Source organism: Dromiciops gliroides, chromosome X, assembly GCF_019393635.1.
Source record: "Dromiciops gliroides isolate mDroGli1 chromosome X, mDroGli1.pri, whole genome shotgun sequence".
Classification (NCBI taxonomy): Eukaryota; Metazoa; Chordata; class Mammalia; order Microbiotheria; family Microbiotheriidae; genus Dromiciops; species Dromiciops gliroides.
Window position 1 is genome coordinate 13,844,686 of NC_057867.1, and position 20,196 is coordinate 13,864,881.

Below are 20,196 nucleotides of genomic sequence, written 5' to 3' on the forward strand. Positions count from 1 at the left end.
CTACAGCATTTTTAAGGTGATTACTATGTAGCAGACACCATGTAAAGTGTTAGGAATGCAAAGAAAGGCAAAACATCAGCCCCCCTCTGAAGGAACATACATTCTAATAGGGAACATACATTCTGACAACGTGGAAATAATGAGGTACTGACAAGATAGATCCCAGGTATATGAAAGTAATCTCAGAGAAGAAAGTATCAACAAGTAAAGGGACCAGGAAAGGCTTCTGGAAGAAGAATAGAATTAAGATGAGTCTTGAAGAAAGCTAGAGAGATTAAGAGGAAAGAACATTCCAAGTATGGACATTAGCCAGTGAGAAGGAGACAAGAGTATCTTTCAAGGAAAAGCAAGGAAGCCAGAGTAGCTAATGGTGGAGTGCATGGAGGGAAATAAGGTCTAAGAAGGCTGGAAAGGTAGGACAAAGCCAGTTTATGAAGAACTTTAAATGCCCCAAGGTTAAATCTCTCTCTCTCTCTCTCTCTCTCTCTCTCTCTCTCTCTCTCTCTCTCTCTCTCTCTCCCTCTCTCTCCTACCTACCTACCTACCTACCTACCTACCTACCTACCTACCTACCTACCTATTTGATCCTGAAGCCACTGTATCTCTGCAAAGGGAAGTGACATGTTTAGACCTGGACAATGGATTACAGTGGAGAGAGACTTGAGACAAGGAGACCAGTTAGAAGACTACTGGAATAGCCTTCCAGGTGAAAGATGATGAGGGCTTATAGTATGTAAGGCTGTAGGAGAGTGTAGAGAAGGACTCACAATACAAGACAAAATTTGGCAATGATATGTGGACTGAATGAGAAGGAGGAGCTGAGACTGACACCAAGGTTGAGAACTTGGATGATTAAATAGTGCTCTTGACAGTAATAAGAAAATTGGGAGGTGGAGACAGTTTGAGCAAAAAATAATGAGTTCTATTTTGGAAATAATGAGTTTGAAAAAATAACAACAGTAAGTACTCATGCACTGCCTACTATATGCCATGCACTGTGTTAAGCATTTTACAAATGCTATCTCATTTGATTCTGACAGCAACCTTGTGAGGTATTATTATTCCCATTTTTGAAATAAGGCACACTGGTTAAATGACTTGCCCAAGGTCACACAGCTAGTAAGTGTCTGAGGCCATCTTTGAACTCAGGTTTTCCTGACTCTAGGTTCAGAGCTTTATCCATTGGATCACCTAGCTGCTTACAAGAAATATCCATCAACTTCCAGCTGAGTGACTTTAGCTCAGGAGAGAGATTAGGTCTAGATATATAGATCTGGGAATCATCTTAATAGAGATGACAACAGAACTCATGGTAGTTAATTAGAGTCACCAAGTGAGAAAGCATAGAGGAGGAAGAAAATGGGGTCCAGAGCAAAGCCATAGGGAATACCTAGAGTTAGTGTATATGATGGGGATTAAGATTGTTTCTAAAGATAACTAAGGAGAGGTCACACAGGTAGGAGGAGAGCCTGGGAGAGAAGAGAGGATGCAGAAGAACAAGGTGATTGACAGGGTCAAAGGTTGCAGAGAGGTCAAAGAGGCTGAGGATTGATTGAGAAGAGGCCATTCAATTCAATAAAGGAATCACTAGTAACTTTGGAGAGGGCAGGTTCAGTGGAATGGTGATACTGAAAGCCAGATTACAGAGAATTTAGAAGAAAAGGAGAAGAGGGGAGGTAGAGGCACCAATTGTAGCCTACTAAGGAGTTTAGCCATGAAGAGGATGAGATATGAGACAAGATTTAGGGGGGATGGTCAGATCAAGTGACTTTTTTTAAGAATGTGGGAAACATGGGCATGTTTGTAAGCAGCAGGGAAGGAACTAGCAGATAGGGAGACAATGAAGATAAGATAGAAGGGAGGAAAGTAGAGGCAATGTGTTGGAGAAGTTAGGAGGAGAATTCATAAAAGGTACATGTAGAGTGGTTGGCCTTGGCAAAGGGAAGGGCTACCTCTTCGTATGAGACGGGGTGAAAGATGAGCTAGGAAGGGAACACCAATGAATCCTCTGTTTTCAACTCTGTGCTCCTGCCCTTTAAGGCCTTGCCAGCCAAGTGCAAGCTACAGAGAGGTGAGGGTGAGGTCGGGGAGAGAACAATGGACTATGTCTCCTGTTGGAGAATCAGACTGGCTAATTTTTGGAGGGTGGACACTCAGTGATTAATTTAATTTGATCTCTCTGCATTTCCCCTGCATAGAATTCTTTCCTGTTTCATCTCGAATGCCTCATTTTTCTGGCTTCCTTAGAGTCTCAGTTAAAATGCTTCTTTCTATAGGAAGCTTTTCCCATGTGTCCCTCTCTCGAACCAGAGCATTTCCTCTGAGACTGCCTCCAATTTACACTGTTGGTTCCCTATTAGAACGTGAACTCTTTGCCTTTCTTGTTATCACCAGCACTTAGCATACATACATAATAGTTCTGTGTACCTATATGTATAAGTTGCACCTTTTAGGGTCTCAGGCAACTCTCTCTAAGGCTTTAAGTGGCAGCACTGGTGAAGGGAGTTTGCGCACCAAGAGTTCCCCAAACCAGCAACTAAAGAATAGTCAAACAGGCAGGAAATGACTAGTTACTAATGTAGCACTTACTATATAATCAGCTGTTCTTGTGTAACCAGATGATCAACTTGTTAGAACAAAAGTCAAAAGCAACATTGAATTAGGGGAAAAAAGATAAAGGTTAGCACTGCTTGTGATGCCAGCAATTTAAATAGGCTGTCAGAAAAAGAAGGGGGAGGAAATGGCTACATTGTTTTTGACTATGTTCATTTTTAGAGAAGCTTACCCAGTACAAAGTAGTTACCATAAAAGGAATTTGAAAAGGCCCCCAAACCACTTGAGCCAGCAAACAATTTTCTCATCAATTGGACAGACATAATGCCTAAAAGGAAACCCAACTTAGAGCTGTGCTATGAAGCCATTGCTATATTAAAATGCGCTAGGCCAAATGACACAATGTGCAATATTGCCTTCCCAAACAGAGAAAAGCAGTTGAGGGGAAAAACAAGACGACAAAGAGATTGATGTGAAACCCAGTTATGTCATAACATCCCAAGACCTGTTGTAGACAAGTGTGAAAGGCAAACAAACAGAGATGAAAGGGAACAGGTCTGCCAACATTTTTTAGTTATTTATTCTGATCTGTATAGAGTAGACTCTACAAACTCAATTCCTAATGTGAGGAAGTGGCAATGATGATGAGGATGAAGATGAGAAGAGGATGTGGCCCTTACTCAACACATAAAAAGATATTCTGGGCTCTAAGCAATGCATTTGTAAAGGGGTTCAGAAATTGATCTGTTCAAGATCTCTTAACAAGGGAAAGATGCCAAACAAAGGGGGAGAGCCCATGGGTATATATTAATGCAATCAAGACTGGAAGCACTTTGAATCTCCCATGTCCTTTTTCTCATCTATGTAGAATTGTCAACATGTCAGGTCTCTCTTTGGTGAAATCATGAGAAGTAAAGAGGCAGCCTTCAACAGATGACTTTCTACATTTTCACAGTCACAGACAGGACTGAAAGGCACAGAAAATATGTGCTCCCTGCTGTGTTCTATTGTTTGTTGATTTCAAAAAGGCATTTGATTCCACAGAATGAGAGGCAGTAGGTGCCTCCCACACACAGGTTAAAAAAACTTCAAAATTATATGAAATGCAACCATGGAGATAACTGTTCAACAATCTGCTCAGGATCAACACCAATCAGGCAAAATTGAGGGAACATATACATCTAAGGAATTTGCCAGTGGTACAGAGGTTGGCCAACAGACATCTCAAATGGAAAATAAACTGTGAATGGATGCTTCAGTTCCCCAAGTGTCAACATACAGCCCTTTGGCAATTTACTGAGCCCAATCAATTAATAAGTAATTATTAAGTGCCTACTATATGCTAGACACTAGGGATACAAGTTCAAAGAATGGAAGAATCCTAAATCATGAGGAAGTAGTTAAATAAAAGGTAGATGGGGAGGAAGGGTACAGGTTAGCTGGGAGGATTTGGAAAAGCTTCATCCAGGAAATGATGACTGAGCTACTATATTTTTTTTTGGTGAGGTAATTGGGGTTAAGTGACTTGCCCAGGGTCACACAGCTAGTAAGTGTCAAGTGTCTGAGGCTGGATTTGAACTCAAGTCCTATCCACAGCACCACCTAGCTATCCCCCTTTGTGTCACCTTTGAGGGAAAGATGCATGATGGATAGCCCCTGAGATACTATATCTTAAAGGATGAAAGGGGACTCTGTGAGATGGAGGTAAGAAGGTAGGAGGTGTTCCATTAATTCCTGGGAGACAGTCAGTGAAAAGGTACAGAGATGGTAGATGGAATGCCTTGAGTGAGGAACAATGGGAAGGCCACTTTGGCTGGACTGGGGCATGTGGGAAGGGAAGCAGCATCTGATGAGCTGGAAAAGATAGGCTGGGGTCATGTTGTGTAGGGTTTTAAAAGCTCAACAGAGAAGTTTATATTTTATCCTAGGCAACAGGAAAGCCCTGAAGTTTATTTAGGGGATGATGTGGTTCTATCCTCACTTAAGAAATATTACTGTGGCAGCACTGTGTGGAAACAGAAAGACTAGTTAAGAAACTATCATAATTATCCAGGAGAGAGGTGATAAGGCCTAAGCTAGAAAGGAAAGTAACTTTACCTCCCTGGGTCTCAGTTTCCCAAGAGGTACAATGAGAGGGTTGGTCTAGATGGTCCCTTTAATTTATGGGTCTAGGGTCCTAAGACCTCCAGGAAGAGACAGGTGATCAACTGGAGATGCAGAATGACAGAAACAATTTCAGAAATGGCCAGTGTGTTGATCTGTTTTGGTTTACTATACGTATTTATTTTAAGTGAGGACTTCTTTTGCAGAAAGGAGGGACAGAAAATGGGTTGAGTTAATTGTCAGTGATACAAATACAAAGAAAGCATCTAAGCTTTTGCCATAAGAAAAAGTGCAGATGGGGACATAAAAAATAATTTTGATATGAGACCTTGTTAAATTCAATAGATTTTTAAAAACTTGGCACTCAAAGACTTTTATAACCTGTCCCTTTCCAGTCTGCTTAGACCTTACACATCCCTCTTCTACCCTCCTCCACTTAATTGTACTCTGCAATTAAATGACACTGGCTTCCTTGCTGTTCCCTGAACTAGACACTCCACGTGGCCTTTGGTGTTTTCATTGGTTATCCCCCATGCACAAAATACTCTTTCCCCTCATCTAGGCTTCCTAACTTCCTTCGCTGCCTTCAAGTCCTAGTGAAAACCTCACATTCTACAGGAAGCCTTTCCCAACATCCCTTCATTCCACTGCCTTTCCTCTGTTCATTATTTCACTTCACATCAGGGGAAAGTGAGGCCTGGAGAGATTCAGTGATTTGCCCAAGTATTTTGTCACACAGGTAATAAGTGAAAAAGGCCTGGATTCAAACTTAGGTCTTATGATGCCAAATAGGATGTAATGCTTCTAACCACACTGAAGTGACTACAAAGAGGCTGATGTATGGAAAGATCCTAGATTATGGAATATCCTTAAAGTCCACAAACAATGAACACTTGCACCTAGGACAGTGTGATTTTTCAACATTAAAGTGGCACTTCATAATGTTACAGAAATGAGATCAATTTACCGATAACATTTAAATAATTGTTCCCTCCCCATCCAAATTAATCTACAAAACACTTTAGCTTGCCAACATCTCAAATGGGCCAACTAAAATCATTACTTTCTGGTAGGTTTATTTAGGAAAAAAAAACAAATGGAAAATTTCCCCTTCAGAAAGAACTCCAAAATAGTGAGGAAATGACTCATTTTGAATACATGTACATTTCTTGAAATACCAGCTGAAGACAGCAGGACAGTTTAGGCAAAAAGGGACCCAGCAAAAGTTGCATCATTCTCCTTCCTGGATGGCCTTTTCCCAGGTCCCTTGTTTAAGTCAAGCTCCTTACCTTACTAACTGGCTGAGCTCCTCATTAGTACCTATGAGCTGCACATTAGCATTTGTAGTGTTTTCCTGAAAGGTCTCTCAATAAAGGGTATGAAAGGGGCAGCTAGGTGGCACAGTAGATAGAGCACAGGCCCTGGATTCAGGAGTTCAAATCCGGTCTCAGACACTTGACACTAGCTGTGTGACCTTGGGCAAGTCACTTAACCCCAACTGCCTCACCAAAAAAATAAAGGGCATGAAAAAAATCAACAGTGAGGGTGTTATTTGAATGCCCTTGGGGGTTAACACTGTTATTGGGGGTTTTCCAAATCTATGATACTGGTCATGACACTGGAAAGTTCATGGAATCTGCAAACAACAGAGTTCCAATAATAGTGGATCAGATATGTTTTAATATGCAATGAATTAATCCATGCATAATTTGTTGTTGCAATTTATTTTTTAAAAGGTAGAAAATTTAGAAATGCAAAATAGGTTATCAACTACTTGAGTGAAGTCTAATTCAGATTCTTTCCAGGTCCACTGGTCAAAACTGTTAATACGGTTTCAAAAGATGGATTCATTAGTAAGTCTGACTAAGACAGCTCATTCTTTATCCTTATGTTAGTAGTAAAAAGGTGATTCTAATTGCCACGGTAATCAGATATAATGAAGAGCAAAACTGTTCCTGATTAAATAACATTTGCATCAGAATTAAAGTTGGAGTTTGCAGTTTAGGAGAGCTTGTTTTTCAAGCATTACTTTTATATCTTAATGTACTTGAAAAAAAGCTTCCTGGTTAATTTCTCAACTTTTCTAAACAGAAAGAGAGCATTTGCATCCTTTAGAAGACGGCTTAATTTGAGCACATAATCAATTTATGATTCAAAACATCATCAATGTCTTCACATTCTTCTTGGAGTGCTCCTAAAATCCATCTTCAATGTAGCAATCCAGAAGTGTGGGTCAGAACTGATACTTTGCATAAGTGACACAAAGTCAGCATGCTGAAGAACAGAGGCAAAGTTGTTGCTCTCGGGACCCGCTTATACTCATAAAAATTACTGAGCTTGGGTTTATGTGGGTTATACCTATCAATACTATATTAGAAGTGAAAATGATTTGATATTACGATGAATACGGTTTCATTCTCTTGAAGGCATCTCAGGCCGGGTCCCAAGACCATACAGTGAGAACTGTGGGTTCAGTGGATAGAAAGCTAGTCTTGGAACCAAGACTACCTCACTTCAAGTGCTGCCTATGACAAAGAGCCGTCTTGCAGCCTTAGATAAGATTCTTAACTATTCAGTGTTTTAGGCGACTCTCTGGGACTAAGTTGCATAGGCGGTATCGACCTGTCTTGGAAGAGGGAGTTCCCCACTGGAAACTCTACAGCAATGAGATCAGAAGTTCAGTCTCTCCTCCTAACTGGTGTAGCACCATATACATTTTTTAAAATGTGCTCATTCAATAGCATGTGTGAAAATGCAGGATCTGAAGTGTCCATTCAAAATATTCATCTATAGGTTCTCAAGATTATGTGCAAGAAAAAGGACCGGTGAGTCATGTATGAAAATGAACCAAGCTCCAAGTTGGGAGGGAGGGGAGATGACTATGACACTATGCTCTTTCTGGACAACAGTCCATTTTCATTAGTTGGAGCCATGCTTAGTGATTCTGCCTGGATTAAATCTGTTGCTTGGCCCTTCCAATGGCTCTTTGGTTGTTTTGTTTTTGTTTTTGTTTTTTAAACATGAGTAGTCATGGAAAACATTCCCACATTAGCTAGGTTGTGAGAGAAAACAGTCAAAAAACAAAACTTCAGATTAAAGAATTGTCAAAAACAAAAAAAATTATGCTTCATTCTGTTTTCAGATACTATCAGTTCTTTCTCTGTAGATGGATTGCAATTTTCATAAGTCTTTCAGGGTTATATTGGATCATTGCCTTGCTGAATATAACTAACTACATGCTTCCCAGCAGATCATCTTACACTATTGCTGTTATTTTCTATACAGTACATTTCACTCTGCTTCAGTTCATGTAGGTCTTTACAGGTTTTTCTGATAGTATCCTGTTTCTCAATGGCTCTTTGGGAACTGTTCCACTCTTGTCCCACTATCCCTTTTGCTGTATTGTTTCCAAAACTTATCACCAGAAAGAAAGAGCTGTGGACTCAATCAACGAGCATTTTTAAAGCACTTATTATACGTCAGCTCTATAGCTAAATGTGGGGTTGCAGAGGCAAAAATCCAACAGTCCCTGCTCTTAGGGACATATGAGACACACACTGAGGAGATGCAAGAGTGCCTGAGAAGGGAAGCCTGGCCTATAGTAGCTGAGGGGGCTATGAAAACACATCCGGCAGAAGGTGGTGCTTTTTGATGCAGGGCAAGGGGAAGGAGGAGCCCTGAACAAAGCCAGGAAGGTAACAGATAGAGAGGTGAGGAAGGAGAGCATTCTGTGTAGTCCCTGGGCTGGTTGTTCCATGTGGAAAGAATGAGGAATAAGAGATAGAAACCCTAAGTAGTATAGAGTGGCATGTTTAAAGGCAGAGAGGACGTCAGTGTTGGTGAGATCACACTGAGAGGGCCTTTGTAAGAATGGCAAAAGGCAAAGGGCCAGGAATTCACTGTGCTCTGCAATGCTCAACAGAAGGAACCCTCAAGAACTTACTTACACTCTAAGAGAGTTGCCTGAAGCCCTGAGAGGTTAAAGGACCTGCCGAGGGTCATACAGACAGCATGTGTCAGTGGCAGAAAAGGATCTCAGGTCATTCTGACTCCAAGGCCAGTCCTCTATCCACTACACCATGTATTTGTCCATATACACATGCACACACATGTATATATATATTTATATATATATGTACACACACACACACACACATACACATTTACAATATTCAAGTTTGTTTAAGCAACAGACTCCCATGGCAGCAGACTATAAAGGAGCATTAAAAACACTGTATCATTTTGTTCTGGGCCATCATCATTATCTAAGCTATGGTGCATAGCTTATGTGTGTGTGTGTGTGTATGTGCGTGTGTATGTATGTATGCATATATACATATATATTTGTGTATATATGTCATCAATGTTATAAATGACTGAAAAATCATAGAATAGCACAATTTCTGGGGTGAGAGGCCTTCTGAGGCTTCATCGTGGGGCAAAGGTGAGCTGAAGTTCTTAAAGCCATGTTATACTATTAGTGTTGTCTCTGGTGGGTGCTCCAATATATACTGATAGATTATTTGTGCCCAAACTGTGGAAGAGCCTATGAGTTCACATCGGTGTGATCAGCCACAGTTGGACACATTGACCCCAGCATAGTGATGCCATTTTGAGAATGAAGATCTGTCAGTCTAGGACCAGCCTAGATGAGACTGGCGCTCCTCATCTTGAAACCAGTGACAGGTGCAACATTTTTCAACTATACCTTTTCTGAAAAAACATCTCCCAACATGAGTGGCTGTACTCTACTTCAGTGGAGGGACCTAAAGTCATGAATGACAAAAGTATTGAAAATTGCAAAGGAATCTAAAAAGCAATGGAAAGATGAATGGGGAGAGAAGGGAACAGACTGAAACATTTCAGCAAGAATGACTTGTGTTTCAAGATTTACCGAAGTACCAAGGAACTGGAAACACAGAAGATGCTCATCGATCAGGGAATAATGAAACAAGATGCAGTACATGAATATCACGGAAAATTAGAGTAAAATAATAAATATTAAGAATATAGAGAAGCATGGGAAGACTTAAATGAACTGATAAGTGAAATGAGGAGAATTAGGAAATCAGCAGACACAATGACAACGATGTAAAATGAAACACCACTACTGATAACAAAAATGACATCTGGACATTGTGGCCAAGGACCAAACTTCATCTTGAAGAAGGCAGAGAATGCACTTTCACAGGATCACAGGTTCAATTTTGTTGTCTGTCTTTTGTTCTCAGGGAGGACCATGACATCAGGGTGATCTCGTGACTTGCAGTGAATTGAATTTAAGTGAGGGAGGGCTATGCAAGGTTACCAACCTCACTTTCTCCTCCAGAGCCTTCTGGGTCCAGTGGTAAGATATAGATCAGGATGATTGGAGATGGGCCAGGATGTTTGAGGCAATTGGGGTTAAGGGACCTGCCCAGGGTCACATAGTTAGTAAGTGTCTGAGGTGAAATTTAAACTCAGAGCCTCCTGACTCCAGTGCCAGTGCTCTATCCACTGTACCACCCAGCTGCCTCCACAGATTCATATTATATTTCTAGAGGCATCTACATCTAGTCCAGCCTTCTCATTTTACAGATAATGAAACTGAGGCTTAGAGAGGTTTGGTGATTTGCTCAGGTTCAGGTGGATTATAAGCATCAGAGGCAGGATGTGAACCCAGATCCTCTGAATCCAAAGTCAGTCTTCAGTTCTACTCTATCATATTACTTTCCAACCTTTTTGGTGGAGGAGGGGGGGTTGTATAGAAAATATTCCAGATCATATCATGTGTTGATTAGTTTTTCTAAACTGCTTTCCCTCCCTATGTTTCACTCTTTGTTATAAAGGATGGCTCTCTGGGTGGAGGAGGGGCAAGGGATATATTAAAAAGGAAGGTAATAATAAAAAGAGATATGTTCATACAATTTTTAAGTAAGAAAAGTCCACCTCGTTTGATGTACTATGTAGTACATCAATAGAGGGACTATCTAAAAGGATTCCATTAAACAATGGTTCCATTAAACCATCAAAGTTTCTTAAAACGCATTCCTTAGTCTCTTAATGTCTTCCTTGCCCCTTCTTTCTATCTTCTATTGTATTCTTTTTGTTGAAAAATAGTGTGGTAAATCTCTATTCTTCAGGGATTTGGATTTAAAGGCACTTAATTTTCCTGAGACTCAGTTTCCTTCATTTATAAAATGGGAGTAGTGATATAGATATGGTTGTTGTGAGGCTTGAGGGAGATAGCACAGTGGTTTGAAAAACTTAAAGTACTATTTAAATGGCAGTAATTATTTTTTATTAATAAGTGTAACAATGTTTGTGATCTGATCATTGCCTCTACGTTTTTATTTTTTATTCTCTCTTGAAAAAAAAATACATGTGAAAACCTTTCTTTGTAATTCCTGAGGAATATAATTCCCTAGTAGTATGGTTTTGATATTATCGTTACTTAATCCTGAGCTCAGTTGATCAAACCTGGATCAGAAAATAAGCATTTTTCTTTTTTCTTGCTTTCCACAATTACTGTTGTGGATAATTACATTCCAGAATGCTCTGCACTGATGAATATGGACAATTTTACTTGTCGGTTCAATATATCTCACTGTTCTTACTTTCAGCTCTATGGGATCCTGACAGTGTGTGGTTTCTCTACAATTACATCATGGTGAAACCCCTGAGAAAGTACAGTTGCTCCAGCTACTGGTCACTTCCACAATGACTTACTTAGCTTTTATTGTTTTTAACCTCTGGGAAACTTTTCCCTACTATCTACCTTATAGATTCTTGTCAACTTCACCAAGGCATGGCACACATCTACCTTTTATTTTACAAGTATTTCAAGGCATAATAATCACATTTTATGCTGTCTTTCAGTGCAAAGGGAAAACAAAAACTGCCAAGTGTTTGGTTATATTGATTCTCCCTCAAATACCTACCAAACTCCCATGAGCTACTCCTCCACTCCGTCTCAGACACACACAAAGATGGACATACTCTTGATCTTGCCTCTGTGTTCAAGAACACTCCTAGGTGGCACAGTGGATAAAGCTCTAGCCCTGGATTCAGGAGGACCTGAGTTCAAATTCGGACTCAGACACTTGACACTTACTAGCTGTGTGACTCTGGGCAAGTCACTTAACACCCATTGCCCTTGAAAAAAAAAGAATTCTGAAATCCCCTCATCCAACAACAATTTATTGGTTTTTCACCTGCCCCTCTGCCTTCCCTTACAAAACCTCCCTCTGTGTGCTCATTGTGACCTTCAATCCTTTGACCAGTCAATTTTTTCCCAGGCCATCTCCCCCTTACTAGCCACTGTCTCCTCTTCTCCCCATCTTGACCATTTGGTGAACCAATTCACCTCTCCAGTGTCCTCTTCTCTTGGATCTCTAGTCTCCCTAAGGCCCAGCCAAGCCTCAGCCTTAGTAATCTAATCTCCCATCATTCCCTCTTTTAATTTCTTCCTATTTATCCTGTCTATAGCTTGTTTTGCATATATTTGTTTGCATGTTAGCTCCCCCATTAGACTGAAAGCTCCTTGAAGGCAAGAACTATTTTTTGCCTCTGCTTGTATCCTTAGTGTTTAGCACAGTGCCTGGCAAATAATAAGTACTTAATAAATGTTGACTGTTTTATTAATTAATGATGGTCTGCCGTCATTTCAGAAAGACAGTGTGTAATTGTTGTGGCAAATGTGTTGTGTTTATGGTCAGAACTTCCTGGGCCCAGTCCCTTCTTTGTCACTTTTTAGCTACAATTCTATGAATGAATCATTTCAATTCTCTTCGGCACACTTATACAACTTCCCTTATCTAGATGTTATGAAGACCAAGCCACATGATGGGGCAGAACTACTTCAGAAGGGCATTGAACAAGAACATTGTTCTGTCATTAATTCCAGATGCTATTGGTATCAATAATGATAATGTCCCTTACAAGGCCTTCTTTCATGCTCCCAAGCTACTCAACACTGGCCTATTCACCAAGAGCTCCTTTTCCACAACATTGCTGAAAGCACACCCTGAAAGAAGAGATCACTTTATAAGATGAACATACAACATACAGGGAAGCAACAATGAAGGACTGCCAAACTCTAATCAATGCAACAAGCAGTTGTGATGTCAGGGCAATGGGAGAGAAGCATACCTCCTGCCTCTTGGCAGAAAAGTGGTAGACCAAAGGCAGGAAGTGACAGAGGAAGAGAGCTGCATTTGAAGTCAGGTGACCTAGTTCAAATCCCATCTCTGCTAGTTACTACCTGTGTGACACTGGGCAAGTCATTTAACCTTTTTTGCAGGTTCATTATCTGCAAAATAAGGGAGGCAAGGAAGGGATTAGACTAGATGGCCCGTGGGATCCCATGCAACTCATCTATGGATCTAAGAAAGATGGCCAAAATATTATTGAGCTTCCACTGGGGTTGGGAAAGTCACTGAGAAATGAAAGCATTCTTTTGGCTTTTTAAGCATGAATAAAATATGAAAATAAAATATAATAAATTTTACACTGGCTTTGATCTCTACCTTTACCTTTTGGGGCTTTATCTTCTGTGCCTTCTCCATTAAGATTCTCCCTTTCTTGTCATAGACACTGGGGCCTCTCTTTTATTTAGGAAACACAAGAAACATGTGTAACCCTTCAGGAAGAAAAGAATAATGCCATCATTTACAACTCAAGAGCCTGACATTTGTAAATGGCCGAATCAAGAGCGGAAACTGGGGACGGCCCTCTCTGATTGGGCTGAAGCTTGAGATAAGACAGCAGAAGGCACTGAAGAGAAATTTGATTGGAAAATGGGCCTTTCATGCTCCGGGCCCTTAGATGAACACAGCCTAAAAGCCGTTATTTTGATAGCTATCCAGGGGCTTCAATCATTTTAGAAAAGGCAGTTACCACATCTTGGCATATTAAAAACAAAGCAAAAAAAATAAAACTAGGCCTTCTGTTTCTCTGTCACACTTAGAGCCAGTCAAGGGCTGGCCATATTTGCAGAGCAATTGTGGAGGGCTGTTACGCCCTCTGGACATGCAGCTTAATTGGGAAGTAAAACAGAATTTCTGCTTTCAGGACTGCAGAACTGGAGGTTCTGTCAAGGACACAAACTCAATTTAAAAAGCCCATGGAATCAGCAGAGTTACTGTCCAGTTCGACAAGGAAATAAGTTGAATGATTTTTAAAAAATCACTATCAAATTAAGTAGCAACGAGATCAGGAATACCCAGGAACCATTGTTGCATTTCTCATCTTTTTCCGGGGTGAGAGAGTCAGGTGTTTCTAGTGTCGTCCCATGGGAATGCCTGTCCGCATCCCTACTGGCTTCCCAATACTGTTCAGATCCAATGTAAGCTCCTTGTTTGGGCATTCAGAGCTCTGTCCAACCGGGGTCCATGCTGGACCTTTCCAGGCCAGACCTCTATTTTCTGTGCACTCTGGTCCAGCCAATCAAACCCCCCATTTCCCCATCCATTTACATGCTTTTGAATGAGCTGTTCATGTGCCTCAAATGGGCTTCCTCCTAACCTTCAATGTAGCCAGGCCTCAGCTTCCATCCTCTCAGCTGCCCTCCCTCCCCGCTCCCTCTCTCCCAGAGCTTGCTGTACATTATGTAGAGTGGTTTGTAGCCAGCTCTTCCATAAATTAGTCTGTGAGTTCCCTAAGAGCAGGACTATCTTTTGCCTTTCTTTGTATCCCTAGTGCTTAGCACAGCACTCAGTACACAGTAAGTGCTTAAACATGTTTACTGACCAAATGATTACATTGATTTTGTACAAACTTTATGTTTACTTATCAACATACAAGTCATTTCCCCTCAACAGAACCTAAGTTTTTGAGGAAAAGGCCCGCATCCCTGTTGTCTCCATCTCTCTAGGGCCTAGTGCCTGGCACATATTTGGCACCTGATAAATGTGTGCTGAACAAATGAATGACACCCTCTGCACAGGAGGTTCCAAAGTCCTTTATTTCTTCTCCACCCCAGAATCGGCTTTTAGGATCCACATTTCAAAACTAGGTGGTAGCCATCCCACCCGCTGCAAGCTCACAAGAATACCTTCTGGTACAGGAGCGACATGCCTGGGCATGTGGTCAGTGCAAAAACTGCTACTGACCATCAGAGGGGATGAATGCATGTGTGGCATCACATAAAATACCTGTCTCCACTAGAAGCTGGACTCCTGGCACCCAGGGGGAGGAAGGAGGGAGGAGACATTATTTTAAAGATTGCCTTGGGGGCCAGAGCCAAGATGGCAGAAGAAAGGCTGTGATTCCCACAAGCTCCCAATAAACCCATCCACTCACTCCCAAATAATGCCATGAGGAAAAAAAGATTGCCTTGGATTACATATAGTTGGGTATCCATGTCTTTCTAACTTGTCTTCTCTCTCGGCCTCTCTCTCCTTTTTCTACCTTTCTCATCTTCTTGCCAATTCTACATCAACTGTATCATATCTAAAGATGACCTCCTTTGAATTCTATGATCTTCAACCTAGAACCATTACACTAGATTCCAATTAGGAGATTCAACTGCCAGCTCATTATAACCCCACTCAGATAGCTTGATCATTATTTTCATCTAGGAAAGAGTCTGTCCCATTTGTTAGCTGGGTAGAAAAGATGAGCCATAGACACATGATGAAGATTTGATGGGTGTGAATAATTTACCCAACAGAACCAACCTCACCACAGCAGAAGAGCCAGAGGAAGGTCATGTCACCCTCTTTGGAAGCCATGGTTCTCATGGTTCTTTAACCTTGAACAGCAAAGCTCTTTGAGTCTCTAATTGGCAAAGCTGAGACTCAAGGATCGATCTTTCTCTTTTCCCAATGCCAGGCTGTGTGCTTCCTAAAAGAACTATCAAGGAAACAGCTATTCATACCAGGGAGCCCTCATATCCCTAAATAAAGAATGTCATAGCACCTTAATCAAAAGCAAGTATAGGGAATTAATTTAACAACAAGAACACCAGCTTCTTCCCCTCCTCCCACCCCCTGCCACCCACCCACACATGAAGGAAAACAATCTGCTTTAGGTATTTATCCACCCAGATGCCCAATTTGATCTCCTGCTGTCTTAACGCCTTCTTCCCTGGTAGCTAGAGAAAAAAACAAATTATTGCTATCCTGGAACATAGAGGGCAGGAATCCTACTTGATTCCATCCAAAGGCAAGCAGACTCACCATTTAACCAAGTGATTTCTATACTTCATAGTTAAAACTCTCCTTTCCTTATACCCACTCTAAGCTATCTCATGCCCATTCATCTTTGTCCCTGCACCCTCTGGAAGGAGGCCCCATTGTGGCTGGGACAAACTTCCCTCTAGCTTAGACTTCTTCCTTTTCCACTCTTTCCAGTCTTATGTATGCAGAAATCCAGCTTCCCCTGGAAGCCAATGATCCCTGCTAACATTTCTCTAGCCTGGGCCCCTCCTTCCACACAACTTCTCCCCCAGGGCATTCCATCTCAACAGGAGTTTCTTGGCAATGTTTTCTCTTGGTTCTCCGTTGCCAGCTCTTTATTCATGTTACTACCAACAGGTGAGGCTCTTCTAAGGCTTTGTCCTGGGCCAAAGCATCTCACTTGGTGATCTCACTGGCTCCCTCAGGCTTAATTATCATCTCTCTGCATATGGCTTCCAGATCTATTCATCCAGTCCTAGTCTCCCTCCTAATCTCCAATCTCTCTTCACCAGCAACACTGATGTCTCACTCACAGGCATCTCACTCAACATGTCCCAAATGGGACTCATTAGCTTTCCTCCTCAAAACCCTGCCCTCTCCCCAAATTACTACTACTGTTGAGAGAGGGCACTGCCATCCTTCCAGGCTCTCCAGCTCCCAACCTCAACTTCATCCTTGACTCATTCTAACCCCACCACATCTACTCAATCAATTCGAGGGGTTCTCTATTACCTCTAGGATCTTCTGGTTAGCTTTTAAATTCCTTCTTGGCCTGGCCCAAAGCTACCTTTCCAATTTTATTCTCCATTACTCCCCTCTCCACACTCTATGGTTGGGCCAACCTAGTCTTCTTGATGATCCTCACATAAAACACTCCATAACCCTGTCTCCACACCTTTGTACATGCCAGGAATGCACTCCCACCTAACCTCGGCTTTTAGATCCCTTTGTTCCTTCAAGGCTCAGCTTAAATGATGCTCCATGCATCCTTTTTGGATTCTCCTGGCTACTAGAGCCTACCCTACTTGTAAATAAATTATTTTAAAATTCTTACTTATTTTGTATTTATTTAGTTGTGTACAACTGAGAGAATGTAAAACACTCTTGAAGCTAAGCATCAGGGGAGTGAAGGGCTGTTTATATTTGATCCAATAGGCAAGAAGGGACCACTACAGCTTCCTGAGGAGTGACAGGGCCAGACCTGTGTTTGGTGAGACAGATTGGAGAGTGGAAAGACTTGAGGAAGGGAGACCAGTAAAGGAAAGAATGTAATGTAATAGCCCAGGTGAGAGATGCTTAGGGCACGAACGAAGGAGATGGCCATTGGAAGGCAAGGAAGAGGAGACACATGGGAGGTATGGTGAAGGTAGAACCAACAAGATTAGGTGCATGACTGGAGGGAGCAAGAGAAGGAAACTGTGGAGTCAAGAGGGAGACTGGAGAGTCAAAAGGGAGACTGAGGAGTCAGGAAGGACACTGTAGTTTTGAGTCTGGGTCACTGGGAGGATGGTGATACCCTCAAAGATAAGAGGTTAGTTTGGAAGAGGGGAAGGTATGGTAGGGAAAGATAATGAGCTCTGTCTTCCACATGTTGAGGTGAGGATGGCTCCAGGACTTCTGGTTGGAAATTCCTAATAGGTAGCTGGTGATGTGAGACTAGAGCTCAGGAGAGAGAACAGGGCTGCAGAAAAACTGGAAAAATGGGCACATTCTACTACTAAACAGAAAAACCCCCAACTCTTAGCTGTGAACATGGCAGTTAGAACCTTACAAATGCCATCAGTGAACACACAACGTCCCTGGTTACGTTTGGATAGCTGCGCCCTGGAGAGGGCCCCGTACCTTTGTTCGTCTCCATCAGCTGTTTCTTCTTCTTCTGGCGTTCCAACTTTTCTTGCTCAGCTTTCTCTTTGGCAAGCTTGGCTCTCTTGCTCTTTTCCTCCATTTCTCTTCTCTTGGTGTTTTCCTTCACTGCTTCCTGCATTATAAAACATGAAACCCAAAATGTTCTCATTACTTAGGATGGAGCTTCAAAAGATTTGAAAAATCATGTTGATGTGCAGAGTGGGGAGCAACTTCAACTGACTGAAGATAAATGTGTGTGCTTTGGAGAAAAAAGAGGGTAGTAATTTCATTCAAGGCTATATCTCATCAAATATAAAATGTTAGAAGCAACCCAAGCTTCATATGCTATTCCTTCAGTCCCCAAATATTAGAAAAACACAAATGTTAAAGGTGTATGATAAAGGTATTTCTTCTCGACAGACTAAAATCCACAATATGTTTTGATAAACATAAAATGAAGGTTTAACACAATCAACTCTGTTAATAATTCATTATTGCCTCACACAGCTAATTGCTTTTTAAAAGTATATACCTAATGATCCAGAAAACGTAGCAATCTGTAATATTATTACAGAGACGAAATATCTGTAATTATCACTGTGTTTTCATATGTTTAAACAAGTCATTAGAAATGCAGAAAACATTTTTTTTTGCTCCTAGACCAACAAGAATCAGCAACTTCCAAGGTATAAGAAGACCATACTTCAAGATGCTGTCATTTATTCTGGAAAGATATTGATAGCTCACAAGAGGATTAGAATATTCTATTATCTCATCTGAGAGACTAGCACAAAATGACCAGAAATAGAAGCAAATTGGGTTCTTCTCAGATCAGACAGGGTTCTAAAAAAAGAACAAAAATAAAACAAAAAAGATTGTATTGATATCTTTATTTTTATATCATCTACAAAGAGCTATTCTTTATAACAGAGAATGAAAAAAGAAGAAAAACCATTTAGGAAAATTAAAGAATAAACTAAAGAAAATCTGATATTCAATACACAGTGTTCTACACCCATAATTCCTCACCTCAGCAAAACAGAGAAATGTCTTCTCATACTTCTTTTTTGGGGGGCCTTGATTGTCCATGAAAATTTCTCACTAAGCGTTTAAAAATGCTCTCTCATTCATACATTGAGTGCATTGTTGTTTTTTCCTCTAGTTCTCTTTACTTCCCTCAGCATTAGTTCATTCAAACCTCATGCTACTCTATGGTCTATCATATTCATTGTTTCTTTTAGCAAATTAATATTTCATTATATTCACGTACCACCATACCATTCACGTATCCCAATTAAAGGGGATAAAATTGGTTTCTTCTTTACTTTGACAAAAAGTGTTGCCAATCAATATTTTAGTAAATGTGAGGCCTTTCTATCACCAACCTCCTTCAAGCATCTGCCCAGCATTGTGATCTCTGGATAATTCTACTCACTTTCTCATAATAATTCCAAATTAATTCCTAAAATTCTTGGACAAATTCACAGCTCCAGCAATAGCCCATCCTTCTACAACCTCTCCAATTTTAACTATCATCTTTTATCATATTTTCCAATTAGAAATGCAAATCAAAACAAATCTGAGGTTTCATCTTATATGCAGCAAATTAGAGCATTTCTCTGGATGATTATGCTTAGCAATTCTTTTGAGAACCATTTGTCTATATCCTTTGATCATTGACCTATTGGGGAATGACTTTTGGTCTTATTTATTTCATTGGTTGACTATATATCTTGTGTATTAGACTCTTATTTAAGATATTTAATGCAAGGTTTTCATTGAACAAGTGACCACTCCTTTTTAAACAATTCTACTTTCTTTTTAAATTTAAAAAAATTATTTTTTTAAAATTATAAAAGTATTTTATTATTTTCTAGTTACATGTAAAGATAGTTTTCAACATTTGTTTTCATAAGATTTTGAGTTCCAAGTTTTTCTCCCTCCCTCCTCCCCAAGACAGCAAGCAATCTGATATAGGTTATATATGTACAATCACATTAAACATATTTCTGCATTAGTCATGTTGTGAAAGAAGAATCAGAACACAAGGGAAAAAACCTCAAAAAAGAAAAAAAAACAAAAACAAAAGTAGAAACAGTATGGTTTAATCTACATTCAGAATTCACAATTCTTTTTTCTGGATTTGGAGAACATTTTCCATTATGAGTTCTTTGGAATTATCTTGGATCATTGCACTGCTGAGAATAGCCAAGTCAATCACAGTTGATCATGACACAATGATTCTTTTACTGTGTACAATGTTCTCCTGGTTCTGCTCACTTCATTTAGCATCAGTCCACTTAAGTTTTTTTCAGGTTTTTCTAAAATTTGCCTGCTCATCATTTCTTATAGCATAATAGTATTCCATTACATTCATATACCACAACTTGTTCAGTAATTCCCTAATTGATGGGCATTCCCTCTATTTCCAATTCTTTGCTACCACAAAGAGAGTCACTATAAATTTTTTGTATATTAGGATCCTTTTCCCTTATCTATGATCTCTTTGGGATACAGACATAGTAATGATATTACT

General features: G+C 40.4%; 1 protein-coding gene across 4 annotated transcripts in view; it reads right to left on the bottom strand.

Moving 5' to 3' along the window:
• DIAPH2 (diaphanous related formin 2) overlaps nucleotides 1-20,196 on the bottom strand; it is a 908,274-nt gene that overhangs the window by 188,818 nt on the left and 699,260 nt on the right. For all 4 annotated transcript variants that reach the window (XM_043974079.1, XM_043974078.1, XM_043974081.1 and 1 more), the window contains one exon: nucleotides 17,658-17,793. In XM_043974079.1, coding sequence (XP_043830014.1) covers nucleotides 17,658-17,793 — 136 coding nt within the window. The remainder of the gene's footprint in view (nucleotides 1-17,657; nucleotides 17,794-20,196) is intronic.